Raw genomic sequence first — 18,539 nt, 5'->3', positions numbered from 1 at the left:
GAACGGACCTTGCGTGCGCAAGTCCTAGTCTTAACCGTAGCTGAAAAAGTACCAAGGTGGATGCGAAATGGCTGCTTGACAGCAGTTCCCTCACACCTCACCTGGAGTACTGTGTCCAGTTCTGGGCACCACAGTTCAAGAAGGACACTGACAAACTGGAACGTGTCCAGAGGAGGGCAACCAAAATGGTCCAAGGCCTGGAAACGATGCCTTATGAGGAACGGCTAAGGGAGCTGGGCATGTTTAGCCTGGAGAAGAGGAGGTTAAGGGGTGATATGATAGCCATGTTCAAATATATAAAAGGATGTCACATAGAGGAGGGAGAAAGGTTGTTTTCTGCTGCTACAGAGAAGCGGACACGGAGCAATGGCTCCAAATTACAAGAAAGAAGATTCCACCTAAACATTAGGAAGAACTTCCTGACAGTAAGAGCTGTTTGACAGTGGAATTTGCTGCCAAGGAGTGTGGTGGAGTCTCCTTCTTTGGAGGTCTTTAAGCAGAGGCTTGACAACCATATGTCAGGAGTGCTCTGATGGTGTTTCCTGCTTGGCAGGGGGTTGGACTCGATGGCCCTTGTGGTCTCTTCCAACTCTAGGATTCTATGATTCTATTCTATGATTCTATTGTGGGTGTTTACTAAGCCTGAGGCGGCCATTTCAGAACAACAGCCTCACCTCCCATAACAGTACTTTGGAAGTAAAACTAAAGTCAAAACTCTCTTTTTCCCCCAAATTTATTTTCATTGATTTTCCACATTTATTTATTTATTCAATTTTTTTAATTGATTTTCCATTTTTTTTAAACAAACAAACATAGATCTCAACCGTTTTTAAACCAATCCTAATAACATTGTCAAATGACTTCCTCGTACCCCCCTAGTTGAATTTCAGTGTATGTCATTTTACGTTTTCCAAAACCAATTTTCTCGTCAGATTAACTTGTTCACTTAACATCTTTCTTTCTTTCTAATGTGGCATTAAACATATTAATTCCTAACATTACGTATTTAAATCCTAAGCCTATCTAACATTTGCAAGCTTTTCCAATTAAATTAACTTAACATATTTAACTAAATAGTCTTTAAATTTCCTCAATTCCTCCTGGTACTCCTCCTCCTTCTGGTTGCGGACTCTTCCAGTCAGGTCGGCTAGCTCCGAAAAATCCATCATCTTCATCTGCCATGATTTTCCACATTTATAACAGATATAACATATAAAACACACAAAAGAAAACATGTTACAATACTGGAAAAAAATAAACAATATAAACACTTATTACTTCTAAAACCCAATTTAACTTTCATTGTTAACTGACTGAATTTCATTCTATCACCTTGTAACAGTTCTAATCCTAAGCCTATTTGATACTTTCAAGTGACTTCTAATTATCTTATGCTACAATATTTGGCTAAATAATCTTTGAATTTCTTCCAATCTTCTTGATACTCCTCTTCTTTCTAGTCGCAGATTCTTCCAGTCAGGTTGGCCAGCTCCAAAAAGTCCAACATCTTCATCTGCCATTCTTCTACTGTTGGTATTTCTTGAGATTTCCAGTTTTTAGCTGGTAGCAGTCTTGCCGCTGTATTGGCATACAAAAACTAAGATCGTGGCCACTGGTCCCATCACCTCCTGGCAAATAGAAGGGGAAGAAATGGAGGCAGTGAGAGATTTTACTTTCTTGGGCTCCATGATCACTGCAGGTGGTGACAGCAGCCACGAAATTAAAAGACGCCTGCTCCTTGGGAGAAAAGCAATGACAAACTTAGACAGCATCTTAAAAAGCAGAGATATCACCTTGTCCGTATAGTTAAAACTCTGGTTTTCCCAGTAGTGATGTATGGAAGTCAGAGCTGGACCATAAAGAAGGCTGATTGCCAAAGAATGGATGCTTTCGAATTATGGTGCTGGAGGAGACTCTTGAGAGTCCCATGGACTGCAAGAAGATCAAACCTATCCATTCTGAAGGAAATCAGCTCTGAGTGCTCACTGGAAGGACAGATCCTGAAGCTGAGGCTCCAAGACTTTGGCCATCTCCTGAGAAGAGAAGACTCCCTGGAGAAGACCCTGATGTTGGGAAAGATGGAGGGCCCAAGGAGAAGGGGACGACAGAGGACGAGATGGTGGGACAGTGTTGTCAAAGCTACCAGCATGAGTTTGACGAAATTCCATGAGGCAGTGGAAGACAGGGGTGCCTGGCGTGCTCTGGTCCAGGGGGTCACAAAGAGGCAGACACGACTAAATGACTAAACAACAAGTCTTGCCGCTGTATTGGCATACAAAAACATCTTTTTGGGGCTAAAGTGAAAACTAAAATACAGCAACTGCTAATTTTTTTAGCACATATGTCACTTGGTCTGCTTCTACCGACCAGAAGGGAACAGTTATGTGAACAGGAATTGTTGCTGAGGGCAATGGCCGAGTCCCAGCGCCACCCGCTCAAAGTGGCGGCACTCTTGCCCTTCCAGAACTTGAGATTATTATTTTTTTTCGTAATTGTAGCCTTGCGTAAAATAGAACGAAATGCATTTAACCACGAGGAGGAGATATAACCATCTTGGGGCTATTGTTTTGGCATTTTGTGAAAGAATCACCAGCCTTGTTGAACACAAACTCAACCGCTGGCCCATTTGAAAATAACTGAGTCTCAAGAAGGAAAACAACAGGAAGATTTAAAAGAACTATTAGAAATGACTATCAAAAGCAGCAGAGATATGAGATGATCAGAGCCGCCCCCCCCAGACTCGAAGCATGGGAAGCCCCAACAAAAAATTTATAATTCGGCAGAATATTTGGATTATTTGATATGTATATGTATAATGTGGAATATTTAATGTGATTTGATTGGAATGTTAAAATGGAAAACTTAATAAGAATGATTTAAAAAAAGAAAGAAAATAACTGAGACTCAAAGTTGTTGTTGTAGTTAGTTACCTGCCCTTTGCTCTAAGGTCCCAAGGTGGGGTGCAAAGTGAAAACATCATATTGAGAACACCTTAAATCACAATCACAAAAAGTAACGTGGCAATTATTGTTATCCTTGAAGACTGATGAAGAAGCTGAGGCCTTTCGCTGCACCATAATAATAATAATAATAATAATAATAATAATAATTATACCCCAGCCACTCTGGGTGGCTCCCAACAAAATATTAAAATAGAATAATTCATCAAATATTAAAAGCTTCCCTAAAGAGGGCTGCCTTCAGATGTCTTCTAAAAGTCTGGTAGTTGTTGTTCTCTTTGACATCTGGTGGGAGGGCGTTCCACAGGGTGGGTGCCACTACCAAGAAGGCCCTCTGCCTGGTTCCCTGTAACTTGGCTTCTCGCAGTGAGGGAACCGCCAGAAGGCCCTCGGAGCTGGACCTCAGTGTCCGGGCAGAACGATGGGGGTGGAGACGCTCCTTCAGGTATACAGGACCGAGGCCGTTTAGGGCTTTCAAGGTCAGCCCCAACACTTTGAATTGTGCTCGGAAACATACTGGGAGCCAATGTAGGTCTTTCAGGACCGGTGTTATATGGTCTCGGTGGCCGCTCCCTGTCACCAGTCTGGCTGCCGCATTCTGGATTAGTTGTAGTTTCCGGGTCACCTTCAAAGGTAGCCCCACGTAGAGCACATTGCACTAGTCCAAGCGGGAGATAACCAGAGCATGCACCACTCTGCCGAGGCAGTCCGCGGGCAGGGAGGGTCTCATCCTGCGTACCAGGTGGAGCTGGGATACAGCTGCCCTGGACACAGAATTGACCTGCGCCTCCATGGACAGCTGTGAGTCCAGAATAACTCCCAGGCTGCGCACCTGGTCCTTCAGGGGCACAGTTACCCCATTCAGGACCAGGGAGTCCCCCACACCCGCCTGCCCCCTGTCCCCCAAGAACAGTCCTTCTGTCTTGTCAGGATTGAACCTCAATCAGTTAGCCGCCATCCATACTCCAACCGCCTCCAGACACACTCACACAGGACCTTCACCACCTTCACTGGTTCTGATTTGAAAGAGAGGTAGAGCTGGGTATCATCAGCATATTGATGAACACCCAGCCCAAACCCCCTGATGATCTCTCCCAGCGGCTTCATATAGATATTAAAAAGCATGGGGGACAGGATGGAACCCTGAGGGACCCCACAAGTGAGGGGTCTGAACACTCAACCCCCAACACCACTTTCTGGACACGGCCCAGGAGGAAGGAGCAGAACCCCTGTATAATAATGTGTGAGGGAATTGCCAGCTGGTTGCCAGTCTACATCTCTGCCCCAACATGGCCAACACATTTTAGTCACAGTAGGCCGTGTAATAATAATAATAATAATAATAATAATAATAATAATAATAATAAATTTATTTATACCCCACCCATCTGGCTGGGTTTCCCCAGCCACTCTGGACGACTTTCAACAAAATATTAAAATACAGTACATATCAGGCCCATTCTGGAAAGGCAAGAGTGCCGCCATTTTGGGGGCTTCTGGGATTCGGCCATTGTCCTCAGCAACCATTCCTGTTCACATAACTGTCCCCCTCTGGTTGGTAGAAGCCTGTACAAGTGACACATTTGCTAACAAAATATGCAGATAGCTCTTCTTCTTCTTCTTCCCCCTCTTCAATTTTACTTCAAAAGTAGTTTGTTGTGGCTGCTGTTCAAACATGGAGAAGGCGTATAACCCAGTCTCACAGTCAAAATAAATTAAAGCAATTCTTTAAAAAGGTAGTGAAAAAAGACTCTTCTTAAAAACCTAAAAACTCCCTTAAAACGGTCAAGTCTTCAAAAAAGTTATATGATCTAAGAAGGTCTTTAAAAGAATCCTTCCGAAAGAATTTAAAAATTCCTTAGAGACCAACTGAGTATAATACAACTCTTTTGAAGACTTGATTCTTTAATTTATTTTGACTACGGCAGACCCAACATGGCTACCCACTTGAATCTCACAGGCTTCATTAAAGTGGTTTGGACCCTGTTCAACATATTTTAAAAAGGGAGCAGATTTTATGATGACTGATGGTGTGTGGATTTTTTTTGAGAGAGAAAGTGTGTGTGTTATTTTTATTTTTTTGAGTTTTATTAATTAATGTTATTGTGTTACATCGGTAAACATTATCATATTACATCACAGGGCTTATTATAATATAATTTTCAGCATGTATACAAAGTTTATATACAAGGTTTATATACCTAAAGAAAAGAAACAAGGACAAAAAACTATTCCAAAATCATACATGTGCCAACACTTTGGACTTCCTGTCTATCCCGTTATATATTCCTTTTTTACAAATGAATGTACTCTTATTATTGTATATTTCTTTACATTTTATCTAATACATTCCTATATCAGTATGTACCCTTGGGTCTTATTTCTCAGCTCAGTCAATCAAATGTGTGTGTTTTTAACGAATGTTTTAAAGGATTTTTCTTCTGTTGTGTGCTGCCACAAATGTGCGTACAGGTTTAAATGGTGGGATATAAATGTTTAAATTAAGGGAAATTGAGGTTCTCCCATGTTCCATATACTTGGGGCTATTCTAAACTTGGAATTGTTTTTTTGCCAAATTAACCCCCCCCCCCATGAGTAGTGAAAACTGGCAGCATTTTATAGTAGAAAAACATCTGCTGTATTTCCTCAAGTCTCTCACTTGTCTTTTCTGTTTTTCCTTCACTCCCAGGGCACCTTTTCCCTCATTATTGAATCTTGGAGGGCAGAATCAGGAGAGCCATCGACAGGTAAGTAAAAAAAAAAAAAAAGTTATACGACGAAAATATTCAAAGTGCTGCACATTCATAAGTCCAAACAACAATCCTGTAAAGTAGGCCAATAGCACACCCAGAACAATAAGAGAGAGATGAAACAACGACCAAAAAATACGCTAAGGGGGCAGGAACATAGCTGTCAACTTTTCCCTTTTCTTGCGAGGAATCCTATTCGGAATAAGGGAATTTCCCTTTAAAAAAGGGAAACGTTGACAGCTATGGGCAGAAATAGGAAAGTTATCGTGTGAGAGATATAGAAAACGCTACATTCCTTTTTTTTTGCTTGTTTGTTTTCATTGAGTTTATTTACAACACATAAACATACACACTTGTCAAACTAAACTTGGAAATAATAGTACAGAGTCAAAAGAAAAGCAAACAACAACAAAACACACACACACAAAAATACAAATACAGTGGTACCCCTGGTTATGTACTTAATTCGTTCCGGAGGTCCGTTTTTAGCCTGAAACTGTTCTTAACCTGAAGCACCACTTTAGCTAATGGGGCCTCCCGCTGCCGCTGTGCCGCCAGAGCACATTTCTGTTCTCATCCTGAAGCAAAGTTCTTAACCTGAGGTACTATTTCTGGGTTAGCGGGGTCTGTAACCTGAAGCGTCTGTAACCCGAGGCACCACTGTAAGACATGATAACGTACAAAAACTTATACAAAACAAATACAGTGGTGCCCCGCAAGACGAATGCCTCGCAAGACGAAAAACTTGCTAGACGAAAGAGTTTTCCGTCTTTTGAGTCGTTCCGCAAGACGAATTTCCCTATGGGCTTGCTTCGCAAGACGAAACGTCTTGCGAGTTCTTGCGAGTTTTTTCCCCTTTTCTTAAAGCCGCTAAGCCGCTAATAGCCGTGCTTCGCAAGACGAAAAAACCGCTAGACGAAGAGACTCGCGGAACGGATTAATTTCGTCTTGCGAGGCACCACTGTAATCAATAATATATATGTACCATAGTAAAAATATTCCTTCCAGAAGCACCTTAGAGACCAACTAAGTTAGTTATTGGTATGAGCTTTCGTGTATGTGCACGAAATATCTGAAGAAGGTGCATGCACACAAAAGCTCATACCAATAATTAACTTAGTTGGTCTCTAAGGTGCTACTGGAAGGAATTTTTAAATTTTGTTTCAACTACAGCAGACCAACACAGCTACCTACCTGTAACTAGATATATGTACCATATTTCAGTTCTTCTTTTCTTCTAATTGACTTCCTTCATCCTCAACATGGTTCTTTTTTTGTTTTTGGTAAACAGTCTCCTTTTTAGAATAATAAATTATTATTATTATTATTATTATTATTATTATTATCTGGCTGGGTTTCCCCAGCCACTCTGGGCAGCTTCCAACAAAATATTAAAATACAATAGACCGTCAAACATTTAAAGCTTCCCTAAATATGACTACATTCCTCTTTTCTTTTCTTTTTTGCATATAATTTTATTGATTTTCAAATTTTAACAATTATATAGTACCATAACATAACAACCATTATCTCATTTGCTCTGCCGAGAATACGACTTCCCTCTGTCCTTTTTCTGGTTTCCTTCTGTTACATTTTATTTTGCACATTTGTAACACCTCCATCCTATATTTATCTTAACTTGTCTTAACACTCTTTTATCTTAAATAGAATGTTAATTCTTCTCACGAAGTGAGCCTTATCTTAGAAAGCATTACAGTCCTTATTCCTAATAAGTTTTGAGGTAAAATTGTTCCTTTAAAAATGTGAACCGAAAAGGCTTATGAATTATCCTTAAAACTTCATATACCGTATTTTTCGCTCTATAAGACACACCAGACCACAAGACGCACTTAGTTTTTGGAGGAGGAAAACAAGAAAAAATATATTCTGAATTTCAGAAGCAAGAACAGCAAGAGGGATTGCTGTGCAGTGAAAGCAGCGATCCCTCTTGCTGTTCTGGCTTCTGGGATAGCTGCGCAGCCTGCATTCGCTCCATAAGACGCACACACATTTCCCCTTACTTTTTAGGAGGGAAAAAGTGAGTCTTATAGAGCAAAAAATACAGTATATATATTTTGTATTGAAGGTCTTAAATGTTTGTGGGTTTTCATTTTTGAGTCATTTTTGAGTCATTTTTGAGTCAAAAGCCAGGTGGAACAACTCTGTCTTACAGGCCCTGCGGAAAGAAATCAGATCCTGCAGGGCCCTGGTCTCATGAAATAGAGCGTTCCACCAGGCTGGAGCCATCACTGAAAAGGCCCTGGCTCTGGTTGAGGCTAATCTGACTTCCTTAGGGCCCGGGACCACTAGGGTCTTGCTATTTATGGACCTTGAGGCTCTCCGTGGGGCATACCAGGAGAGGCGGTCCCGTAGGTACGAGGGTCCTAGGCCATGAAGGGCTTTAAAGGTCAAAAGCAGCACCTTAAATCTGACCCTGTACTCCACCGGGAGCCAATGCAGTTTGAAAAGCACTGGGTGAATATGCTCCCATGGCAGAGACCCCGTGAAGAGCCTCGCTGCAGCATTCTGCACCCGCTGGAGTTTCTGGGACAGCTTCAAGGGCAGCCCCGCGTAGAGCGAATTACAGTAGTCAAGCCTGGAGGTGACCGTTGCATGGTTCACTGTGGCCAGGTCGGGCCATGAATGAAACCCATGAGCCTGGAAAAAAATCTCAAAAAGCCTAAAAATACTTCTCAGAGTGCTGTTAAATCCTTACATGACTATTTCATTCAAAATGAGAGCTCTTCAAAGAATGCAGTTACATGAAAGGAACCAGGGGCACCGGAGAATATTCTCACCTCACCTCACTAACCAGGGCTCTGTATTCAGAGTTCAGGCAGTCTCAAATTCTGCACTTAAAATGTTATGACCACAGTGTGATCTGTGGAAATTGGAACAAATTTGCATCATTTCATATTGTGTAATTCTGGTTTGGGTAGTCAAGGGGAGAAGCTCAGGAGGAAAACTGGAAATAAAAGCTGTTATCGCTTCTCGGCCTTTTGGCTAAGATCAAGTGGAAATAAAAGCTGTTATGGGCATCACAAAGTACCCATTTCAAAGAAGAAACACTGACTCCATAGACACCGCCCCTTCACAAAACAAAATATAGGCAAGAAGCAGAAAAACCCCTCCTAACAAAAAACAATTTCTATCCTTAGCAAATAAAAAGTAGGAGCCTTAGTGGGAATTGTGGCGTCCAAGATGTAGGCTAGCTAATGTCCTACACACAGTGACGGTCAAACTTCTTTAGCTTCTGAAATCTTTGTAGGCATCAACAGTTTCAAACATACCCCACAAGTGATAGGAATTTGCAAACAAGGAAATGGTAGTTTCTGAGGAAGCTGGGTTCTGCACTCATGGCCACATTTTGCATGTCTTCTTTGCTTCCGCACCATCATAGAAAACTCACCAAGCCCTGGAAGTGATTGTTGGTGCACAAAGCTGTCCATCTTAATAATAGCATCCTTATTTTGCCAAGCTTTAGGAAGCATGGTTTATGAAGTGCAAGATGTGTTTCTGGTCCTTAGGTGTGACCATTTGGATCAATTTAGAAAAACAGCAACAATCTACAATCAAAATGTTTTTAATAGAAAATGTTAATACTAGAAAAGCAATGAAAGGACACAGATAACAGCTAGTTTTGCGTAGCAGTAAGGGGCACAAGATTGAAATATATGTTCACCCATGACACTTACGTGGTGCCTTGCAGAATGCTGTGGTGAGACTCCTTACGGGGTCCTTGCCGTGGGATCACATTCACCCGGTGCTATACCAGCTGCACTGGCTCCCGGTGGAGTACAGGATGAGGTTTAAGGTGCAGGTTTCGACCTTTAAAGCCCTATACACCTAGGGCCCTCGTACCTACGGGACCGCCTCTCCTGGTATGTCCCACGGAGGACCTTACGGTCTTCAAACAAAAACATCTTGGAGCTCCCGGGCCACGGGGAGTTTAGGCTGGCCTCAACCACAACCGGGGTCTTTTCAGCTCTGGCCCCGATCTGGTGGAACGCTCTGCCACAAGAGACTAGGGCCCTGCGGGATTTTTGGCATCTTTCCGCAGGGCCTGCAAGACGGAGCTGTTCCACCAGGCCTTTGGCCAAGGCACAGTCTGACCCCCTCCTTGGGTAATCCTCATAGAACTCTAGCCCAATGGTTGCCATTAATTTGATTCTGAATTGATTTTAGTATGTATTTTAATTAATTGACTGTGTGATTTTATGTACACTGTGCTATTTTTACTTGTTAGTCGCTCTGAGCCCGGTTTTGGCTGGGGAAGGCAGGATATAAATAAAAATATTATTATTATTATTATTATTATTATTATTAGGCCAGTTACTGTCTCTCAGACTAACCTACTTCATAGAGTTCTTCTGAGGATAATATAAGGAGCAGGAAAAACATGTACACAAATGTGGAGTAGTAGTAAAGAATCCCAAGGTTCTTATATATTTATTGTGTGACTACATTTGTAATTCTTTGTACGGTTCTGGTCACCTCATCTCACAAAGGATATTATAGAATTGGAAAAGGTTCCAAAAAGGGCAACCAAAATGTTAAAGGAAATGGAGCAACTCCGCTATGAGGAAATGCAGCATTTGGAACTTTTTAGTTCAAAGGTGAGTAAGAGGTGACATTAAAAGGTAAAGGTAAAGGGACCCCTGACCATTAGGTCCAGTCGTGACCGACTCTGGGGTTGCGGCGCTCATCTCACTTTATTGGCCGAGGGAGCCGGCGTACAGCTTCCGGGTCATGTGGCCAGCAGGACTAAGCCGCTTCTGGCGAACCAGAGCAGCGCACGGAAACGCCGTTTACCTTCCCGCCAGAGCGGTACCTATTTATCTACTTGCACTTTGAGGTGCTTTTGAACTGCTAGGTGGGCAGGAGCAGGGACCGAGCAACGGGAGCTCACCCCGTTGCGGGGATTCGAACTGTTGACCTTCTGATCGGCAAGTCCTAGGCTCTGTTGTTTAACCCACAGCGCCACCTGCATCGTTACATAAGTTTATAAAACACATGCGTGGCATGGAAAAAGTGAATAGAAAAAAGTGTTTCTCCCTCTCACAACACTAGAATTCAGGGGCATTCAGTGAAGCTGAATATTAGATGATAAAGTATTTCTTTAGAATCATAGAATCCTAGAGTTGGAAGAGACCACAAGGGCCATCGAGTCCAACCCCCTGCCAAGCAGGAAACACCGTCAGAGCACTCCTGACATATGGTTGTCAAGCCTCTGCTTAAAGACCTCCAAAGAAGGAGACTCCACCACACTCCTGGGCAGCAAATTCCACTGCAAATTTACACAGTGCAGAGTTAGACTATGGAGCAGGAGGCAGTGATGGTCTTGGGTGGCTTTACAAAGAGGATTAGGCCGTTTCATGGAGGATAGTGCTGTCAGTGGCTGCTAGCCATGATGGCTGTGCTCTGCCTGTACCTTTCCCCTCAAGTGTGCATGTGACCAGTACAGATGTGAAGTGTGCTCCTCTTACTAGATTCTACAGAAGTATCCAGTATGAATTTGCTCATTTTGATATGCACAGAGCTTTCTCCAGCACAATTTCTTGAAGCCCCTGCCTTCCAAGAGCCTGTGATTCTTGGATTCAAAGGTTTGAACCTCACTTCTTGTTGGCTATTTGCAGTTGAGTAGCGCTGCAGAGAGCTTGCTGGGGAGACCATGCATAACAAGGAACTCAAAAAGAACTTTAACCAGGTTTTAATAACAAAACAAAAACTCCTTTTACACTTAAGATAAGAACAACAAACATGACCCAACCACCAACCCATCCCCCAGGGTAATGAGAGAGCTGGGTGCTGCTCCTTATATACTATGCCCAAATGCTGACACAGCTTAATTAACACAACCTAGCAGCACCTACTATGTTTCATAGCTGTAAGACTGGGTCTCGTTATTTGCCCTGGCCCTTAAAGACATACACAACTTAACTTCCGGGTTAGAGCCTCCGGCAATGGCGAAGCTCCTCCGATCGGGAGGAACTTGCTCCGTGGAAAGCAGGGTCTGAACCGCCTCGGCGAAGGCGGAGACCCTTGGAAATCACAGGCGGAAGAGCCTGTGAACTTGGGATTCGGTTGGCACCTTTTGCGCCCCCCTTACTCGCGGGGAGACCCGGTATCGGGAATCTGGAGTGACGTGGGGTGAGTGGCGCGGTGCTTTGAATCAACCGCTTCTTTCACGGAGTGAAGCCGCATTGCTGCTGTCGAAGAGCGCTGACTTTTTCCTGTGGACAATTGGATTTTAAACAACAACCCGTGAGTAGAACGGAAAATTGGATTTCCAAATACCTTAATTCGGCATCGAACGGGGAAGGCTCAAAACAGGAAGTCTGCCTCCCCTTTTTGTAAATTGACTGAAGCAAAGTATTCGTAAGCTAAGGTTTTGGAAAGCTTCATGTAAAGGATCAAACTTCCATTGATTGAAACTATAAAACCCCCCTTGGAAGCAGGGGAAGAGGGGGAAAATTTTGACCAAGCATGCCTGCAGGAGAGAGTGGAAAACTAAATTACCACGTCTCTGAACCTGGGAACGGGCTGCAAAAAAAAAAAAAAAAGAAAAGGAAAAAGGAAAAAGTCCATTGACGGTGAACAGTACATATTTGACAGCTAGCTATAAGAGAAAGATACTGTTTCCATTGTCCGCTTCTGCGTTTTAAAAGAAGAAAAAGTAACTGAAAATTGATACTATTTTTCACCTTTGGAACGATGTTGGAAAGGACTGAGTTTTTGAAACTGTTACAAGAGTGGAGCGGAGGCATCCAGCTGTAAGATAAGGACTTTGAGAAACCAGAGCTTGTCCTTGAACATCCCAATAATGTCGGTTAGGGAAGATTTAGTGTCTGCATTTTATAAGACAAACTATTTGCTGGAAAAGTTTCATAAACAGATAGATGCTATGGCTATTAAAATTGACATCTTGGGATCAAAAGTGGGTATTAACACAGAAGTTGTCAAGGATCCGGCACAGGAATCTATCATGACTGAATAAATCGTTGAAAAGGAGAATGAGAAAGTTGCTGTGGTCGAACCTAAAGTAATACAAGGGGGAGCCTTAATCTTACAGATGCAAATTGAGGATTACAAATTGAGGCCCTTTATGATTGAAACTAGAAAAAGCCAGATCTTGAAGATTGGAGCCTGGCCTGGTCTGGAAAAGGAAAGTTGGAGAGATTCCCCAATGCAGGGATCAATTGACTTTTGGGAAATGGATTTGGGTCAAGAGGAGATTGGAGCTTTTGGGGCCTTTGGTTTTGGAAGAATTTTGAAACAAGATTTGGAATGCTTTATGGATCCTAGCTTTAACTATGGAAATCTGGCTGTCCTGTTAAGATGGAATAAAGGCATTGTTGGGATGGAGCTCCCCCGAGATCTGCTTTTTAGCACTAAAGATTATGAACAAGATCGGCAGAAGGGACGTGAAGAAGAGTTAAGAGCCTCGGATATAAGATCTCCAGGTTGATGGACTGTTTGGAGTTGACAGAAGGGACGGCAGAGGCCGAGACCAGGGAGAGGAGACGGTGGAAGAAGTTTGGGAATTTAAAGTTTATATTTGGAAATTTTGTAAAAATTTAATGAGGGAGAGAAAAATCGTGGAATGAAATCTCTATGACCCTAGTGGAAATGTTTTAAGAGTTTAAGTTCAAATAGATATTTTAATTTTAAGGAGAAATAAGATTAAAAAAGCAAAAGCAAAAACGGATTGTTAATTGGTGAAAGAAGAGAATGTAAAATTATAGTGTATTAAGATAAATTATAAGGATAAAATAAAGAGGGAAAGGATTTACTGAAATATTTAACTGAATTAGAATACAAAAAAGGGAGGTGGGAGGAAATCAAGGAAACAAGCAAATGAAAGATAGATTATGTGAAGGTTTGATGTGTTTTTTGCTTTTGTTTTTCCTTTTTTCTTGATCTTTTTTTTCCTTTTTTTATTTGTATGGTATTCTTTTTTTCTATTGTGATACACTGTTTTGTTTTTTGTTTAAATTGGTGTTTTTCTGTTTTATCTGTAACCTTTAAAACCTCAATAAATATTATTATTTTTTTAAAAAAAATAAAGACATACACAACTTGTGAAACAATCATGAACCTTCACATTTTACAGTGACCATTCAACACTTCTGACTCTCGCTCTCCCTGCCCACCATTCCTCCCATTGTTTGATGACTTATCCATCTGCCAACTTCTTTTCTCCCTTTCTCCAGAAGATGCCCAGAGGTTGATCAGTCGCTTGGCTACGCGCCGCCGCTTGGCTGTGGGAGAGGACTGGTCGCAAGATGTGCAGCTGGGAGACCAAAGTGAGCTGCGTTACTCCTACCACGTCACCTGCGATGAGCACTACTATGGGGAAAGCTGCTCGGACTACTGCCGGCCGCGGGACGACACCTTTGGGCACTACAGCTGTAATGAGCTGGGCAGCCGAATCTGCCTGGCAGGGTGGCGGGGCGAATACTGCTCTGAGCGTAAGTAACCTCTAAGGAGAGGAGGGTGTAGCAACCACAGCTTGTAGTAGTAGGGGGAAGGAATAGAGTTGAGACGCTGGCATTTCACTTGCATGAATTTAACACGACTCCCATTTAACATAAAACAATACAGTCATAGAACTGTTGAGTTGGAAGGTATGCCAACGGTCATCTATTCCAGTGTTTCCCAACCTTGTGCCTCCAGCTGTTTTTGGACTACAATTCCCATCATCCCTTGCCACTGGTCTTGCTAGTCAGAGATGATGGGAGTTGTAGTTCAGAAACAGCTGGAGGCACAAGGTTGGGAAACACTGATCTAGTCCAACCCCCTGCAGGACAGGACCACAGCTGAAGAATCAATGTCAGGTGGCCAATACTAAATTATCAATGCATCTATAGTGGGAGAGTATATGGTGTTTTCTAGTGACCTACATACAGATCCATATGGCAACAAAAGTCTGCAACCCTATGCAGGCATGGCCAAACTTGGTCCTCCAGCTGTTTTGGGACTACAACTCCCATCATCCCTAGCTAACAGGACCAGTGGTCAGAGATGATGGGAATTGTAGTCCCAAAAGAGCTGGAGGGCCAAGTTTGGCCATGCCTGCGTGGGGTTGCAGACTTTTGTTGTGGAATCTGCTCTGCTAAGAATTATTAGGAAAGGGATTTAAAATAGGTAGTATCATAATAGCCTTTACATATTCGTAAAGGGTGGCTACACATGGGATAATGTGTGTTCGTGTGGTTGCTTCACTCTAGAGGATATTATTACTTTTATGTGGTATTTATTACCTGGACTTCATCCTATGGTTCCAGGGAAGCTTACAACATTAAACCACATTAAAAACAATAAAAAAGAAATGAAGTAAGATGGGTCATGAAGTATATAAGGTACCGTATTTTTCGCTCTATAAGACGCACCAGACCATAAGACGCACCTAGTTTCTGGAGGAGGGAAACAAGAAAAAAAATATTCTGAATCCCAGAAGCCAGAACAGCAAGAGGGATCACTGCGCAGTGAAAGCAGCAATCCCTCTTGCTGTTCTGGCTTCTGGGATAGCTGCGCAGCCTGCATTCGCTCCATAAGACGCACGCACATTTCCCCTTACTTTTTAGGAGGGAAAAAGTGAGTCTTATAGAGCAAAAAATACAGTATATACTGTAGAAACAGAAAAAGGGAGAAAAACAGAACAAGGGACGAACTTTTTTCCGTTGAGAAAAAGCTATATTGAGTTTTTATAGTTTAGAAAAAAGGTGACTAAGGGCATGTGATGGGCTTGTAAAATTATTTATGGTGCAGAGAAAGGAAGAAAGGTTTTCTTCCCTCTCCCATAACATTAGAGTTCAGAGTCTCTCCACTAACTTGGTTGGCAGTAAATCCTGGATGGACAAACTATTTATTTACACAATGGCGTTCTCTGCCAGAAGATTTGTGATGGTTCACTAGGGTAGATGGCTTTCATATTATAAGAAATTCAGATAGGGTTGGGCTTATTCATAGCTATTTCCTGTGATGCCTAAATGGAACTTCCAGGTATGGAGGCAGTCTACCTCAGAATGTCAGTTGATTTTGGTGGGGTAAAAGGTTGAAATATTGCACCTTCGTTCTCTCGTTGTGGGTTTCCTAGAAACACTTTCCCAGCCACAGTTGGAAACAGGATTCTAGACTAAATGAGCTTTGCCAGCAAGGTAGTTCTTACATTCTTAATCATGGATCACTTTTCTTCCAAGTCAATCCATAGCGGTAGGAGTTTTTTTGGTGGTGTAACACCTCTTTATCAAACTGCTGCCTTAACATATAGTAGCTATGGGATATATCCAGACAAGGTCTACTCAGAGTAGACCCATTAATGTTAGCAGACTTAAGTTAGTTTTGTCCATTAATTTTAATAGGTTTACTCTGGATGCAACCAGTGGTGTACCTAGGGTCCCTTGCGCCTTGGAAAGGAGGTATTTTGGTGCCCTCCTCCCCAGAAAAAAAATCACTTTACAGCAGTAGCCCCATGAAAATATTCTACATTTTATGTGACCTAAGTACAGTGGTGCCCCGCAAGATGAATGCCTCGCAAGACGGAAAACCCGCTAGACGAAAGGGTTTTCCGTTTTGGAGGCGCTTCGCAAAACGAATTTCCTATGGGCTTGCTTTGCAAGACGAAAATGTCTTGCGAGTTCCTGCGGGGTTTTTTTCCTTCCCCCCCTTTTTCTAATCCGCTAAGCCGCTTATCTGCTTATCCGCTAAGCTGATAAGCCGCTAAAAGCCGCTAATAGCGCTAATCCGCTAAGCCGTCAATGGGCTTGCTTCGCAAGACGAAAAAACCGCTAACGAAGACACTTGAGGAACGGATTCTTTTCGTCTTGCGAGGCACCACTGTACTTGAAGTATTCGAAGTGAAGACGAAGGAGAAAGGGCAAAAAAAATGTTCACACGTCTTTGAGCTGTGGTGCAAGAGGACAGTAAGTTTCTCTCCCACTTGATCTTGGCCTTGACAGCGGTAGTGCAGCGCTGCACACAAATACATCACACACTCCATAGTTTCCAGCAGTCAACCTTCATGCAACCTTGCCATTTCTCCTACTGCTCAGCTCCAAGCTCTTGTCTAAACTCATGACCATACACAGATAACTGGAGACTGATTTCTGTGATGATTTTTGCGCACAAACACACACACACACCCCAGGCCTGCGCCCCAGGCGAGGGCTGGTTTTGTTAGCCCCTTATGCCTCTGGACGCGGGTGGCGCTGTGGGTTAAACCACAGAGCCTAGGGCTTGCCGATCAGAAGGTCGACGGTTCGAATCCCCGCAATGACGGGGTGAGCTCCCATTGCTTGGTCCCTGCTCCTGCCAACCTAGCAGTTCAAAAGCATGAAGGGCAAATAGATAAATAGGTACCGCTCCAGCAGGAAGGTAAACGGCGTTTCCATGCGCTGCTCTGGTTCGCCAGAAGCGGCTTAGTCATGCTGGCCACATGACCCAGAAGCTATATGCCGGCTCCCTCGGCCAATAAAGCGAGGTGAGTGCCGCAACCCCAGAGTCGTCCGCGACTAGACCTAATGGTCAGGGTCCCTTTACCTTTACCTTTAACCCCTCTGGATACAACCCATTATTTCTGTTAATCAAGAGTTTTCACCATGTTGGGATAATTTCAGTGCTGGAACATTGACTCTGCACTGTTTGAATGAGCTCCCTCCTTTTGTGTGTGTGTGTGTCCTGGGGGGCGGCGGGTTGTAACTGCCTTCTTAGTGTAATTCTCACTGTCATCAAATATACCTGGGTATACAGTGTTCAAAACACTGCAGAGCAATTGACCCCCTTAGCTATAGACTAGAGATGGGGAACCTATGAGCATCTGGAAGTTTCTGGGTTACAGCTCCCATCAGCCCTGGCCACTGACCAGGCTGGCTGCTGGAGTCAGAAAACACCTGTTGTTGAAAACAGTGGCGTAAGAAGCAGGTGAGGGAGAAACGATGCCTTATGAGGAACGGCTAAGGGAGCTGGGCATGTTTAGCCTGGAGAAGAGGAGGTTAAGGGGTGATATGATAGCCATGTTCAAATATAGAAAAGGATGTCACATAGAGGAGGGAGAAAGGTTGTTTTCTGCTGCTCCAGAGAAGCGGACACGGAGCAATGGTTCCAAACTACAAGAAAGAAGATTCCACCTAAACATTAGGAAGAACTTCCTGACGGTAAGAGCTGTTTGACAGTGGAATTTGCTGCCCAGGAGTGTGGTGGAGTCTCCTTCTTTGGAGGTCTTTAAGCAGAGGCTTGACAACCATATGTCAGGAGTGCTCTGATGGTGTTTCCTGCTTGGCAGGGGGTTGGACTCGATGGCCCTTGTGGTCTCTTCCAACTCTAGGATTCTATGACCTGGAAGGCCCACAGGTTCCTTATTTCCCCCATTGTTGAAAACAGTGGCGTAAGAAGCAGGTGAGGGAGAAACAATTTTATGTGTATTTGCAGCCTTTTGAGAGTCTCCTATGACCCCCAAATCTATAGGAGAATTTAGATAGCTACCAGGCCTTGACAAATAGACCCTGACAACCAAAAGAAAAACATTGCTTATGCTGAAGGAACAATTGGGGTTTTAATGTCAGTGCAGTTAAAAGGATCAAGGGATTGTAGGGAAGGACTAAAAGAGTTGTTAGTTTAGAGAAAATAATAGCAATTTTAAAAAGTTTTTAAAAATAAAAGTTATAAACCATGGATTGAAGTGCCTAAAATATTTTTCTCACTCCCATTAATTGAAATGGTTAGGTTTAGTGCAAAATTTATTTTTAGAATTCACTCCCAGAAGCTGTGGTGGACCACTAGTGTGAACTAGCTTAGATAGTCTTAAGAAAGTTTGAGTAAACCCATCAAA

At 42.9% G+C, this 18,539-nt stretch overlaps 1 protein-coding gene across 2 annotated transcripts in view; it reads left to right on the top strand.

The window, feature by feature from the left end:
• DLL3 (delta like canonical Notch ligand 3) overlaps positions 1–18,539 on the top strand; it is a 170,208-nt gene that overhangs the window by 19,435 nt on the left and 132,234 nt on the right. Inside the window, exons 1-3 of one of the 2 annotated variants that reach the window (XM_079985493.1) lie at positions 4,875–4,990; positions 5,650–5,707; positions 13,924–14,181. In XM_079985493.1, coding sequence (XP_079841619.1) covers positions 4,988–4,990; positions 5,650–5,707; positions 13,924–14,181 — 319 coding nt within the window. In that variant the 5' untranslated portion in view covers positions 4,875–4,987. Of the gene's footprint in view, positions 1–4,874; positions 4,991–5,649; positions 5,708–13,923; positions 14,182–18,539 lie in introns of those variants that run through there. The other variant, XM_079985492.1, reaches the window with a different exon arrangement.

The sequence above is a fragment of the Podarcis cretensis genome (assembly GCF_951804945.1).
Source record: "Podarcis cretensis genome assembly, chromosome: 8".
Lineage (NCBI taxonomy): Eukaryota > Metazoa > Chordata > Lepidosauria > Squamata > Lacertidae > Podarcis > Podarcis cretensis.
The sequence above is the reverse complement of the archived record's forward strand: the minus strand, read 5'-3'. Positions and strand labels throughout refer to the sequence as shown.